Source organism: Priapulus caudatus, unplaced genomic scaffold, assembly GCF_000485595.1.
Source record: "Priapulus caudatus unplaced genomic scaffold, Priapulus_caudatus-5.0.1 Scaffold10, whole genome shotgun sequence".
NCBI classification, from domain to species: Eukaryota; Metazoa; Priapulida; class Priapulimorpha; order Priapulimorphida; family Priapulidae; genus Priapulus; species Priapulus caudatus.
The window spans coordinates 613,553-615,330 of record NW_014577071.1 but is presented as its reverse complement, the minus strand read 5'-3'; the positions used below and the strand labels follow the sequence as shown (position 1 = coordinate 615,330).

Sequence of the window (1,778 nt, the reverse complement as noted above, 5' to 3'; positions counted from 1 at the left end):
CGTGCGTGCGTGCGTGCGTGCGTGCGTGTGTGTGTGCGCGCGTGCGTGGGTGTGTGTGTGCGTGCGTGCGTGTGCGTGTGTGCGCTCGTCAATAGTTACCCAGTTGCAACTAAGTAATTGTTTTGCGCGATCACTGCCTACTGTTGTCATTCATTTATTAATTTGTTTGTTATTGGTTTCTTACAGACGGCTATAGTGCTAAGGATATTAGTTATGGCTGGGGCGAGGACAAACCAGTTGCCATACCAAAGGAGGTGAAACATCTGCCACAGTTTGAAATTATAAAAGTCGAAAAGACTTCCGTATATGCTAACACGTCAACAGGTACGATGCATTTCTAATCTTATGCATGAATAAACGAATTGGTGAATTAAGGAAGGAAGGAACGAACGAGCGGACGAATAGAATCAAGAGCAGATAAAGAAGGATCTTCTTTATCTGCTCTTGATAGAATGAATGAACGGACGAACGAACGAACGAACGAACGAACGAACGAACGAACGAACGAACGAACAAATGATTAAACGAAGAAACGAATGAACGACGAATTTGGTGACATCGCAGCGCAATGAATAAATAAATAATTTAAGTTTCTTGAATAATCGAGTAAATCTATCATTACTAATCATTAATAATCACTAACGTCCCCTTATTTAATCATTTATAACATGCGCACGAAAGCGTGAACCGCGTCCTTTAAAAACGCACACGAACCGCTAACAAACCAAATCTGAATGCCTTAGCGTCATCTAGTAATAACACAATGCGTGACCATTCTTAACGCTGGGTTTTTAACGCGCGTCTAAGCGTTTTTTCTTTTTACCTGCGCAGGTACATATTCTCGCCTAAAGGTCTTCCTGACATTCACTCGCCGCATCGAGTATTACCTGCTCCAGATTTACCTGCCGGCGAATCTGATCGTTGTCATCTCGTGGGTGTCCTTCTGGCTGGACAGAGGGTCGGCTCCGGCCCGTGTCGCACTCGGTGTGACGACAGTTCTAACGATGACCACCCTCATATCGAACACCAACTCGCAGTTGCCGAAGGTGCGTGGTGACGTAGATTGCTGCACGGCCCACGTCAGCTGCCCGCGAAGCTGCGAGTATTGTAGTAATAGAAGATCTCTCCGGTTCTCTCTTTCTAAGGCTTCGGTCTTTCGTTCACTCTATCTCTCTTCGCGCTCTCTCTCTCTGTCTCTGCCGGGTCGTGACCTCTCTCGTCCGTGACTCGTCTCCTTCTATCTTAACATCTCATCTCGCCTCGTTACTGGCCGTCCCTCCGCACTCTCTCTCGTCTCGTCTCTCTCTCTCTTTATATATATGTATATAGTATATATATATATTAATATGAGTAGGGGTATGAGAGGGGTATAATCCTTAGCCATCTTTGTGGTACATAAGTGACAATGAAAGCTACATTAATCGTGTGAAGGAATGTTAATCTGTACTAATCATGCGAGAAAGTAGCCTGGCCAGTTCGTGGTCCGTAAATCATTCATAATTTAAATATCTAAGTGTTCGGGGGGCATCAGTTTTGTGTACGGCCTGTAAGTAGATTCTCAGCTATATGCTGTAGGCGTGTCGGCGTGCGGATCGTTGGGTTTTTAATGGCAAATATGCGTATGTCTATTATGTGGAGGTGAGATATATGAGGCCTAATTGCTGATTAATGGATTGATCCGGTTTTGGGGGTACTATAATTAGGGTCTTCTATCACGATAATTTTCCAGGTGCGCCCGCGGTGTGGGGGGCCATTCCTATTTTTAAATTTAGATCCGC

The 1,778-nt window shown here is 44.9% G+C and overlaps 1 protein-coding gene across 1 annotated transcript in view; it reads left to right on the top strand.

The window, feature by feature from the left end:
• The window catches only part of LOC106806914 (gamma-aminobutyric acid receptor subunit beta-like), a 68,550-nt gene that overhangs the window by 56,819 nt on the left and 9,953 nt on the right, over positions 1–1,778 (top strand). The window contains exons 6-7 of the mRNA XM_014809084.1: positions 187–324; positions 832–1,046. Of these exons, the coding sequence (XP_014664570.1) occupies positions 187–324; positions 832–1,046 (353 nt within the window). The remainder of the gene's footprint in view (positions 1–186; positions 325–831; positions 1,047–1,778) is intronic.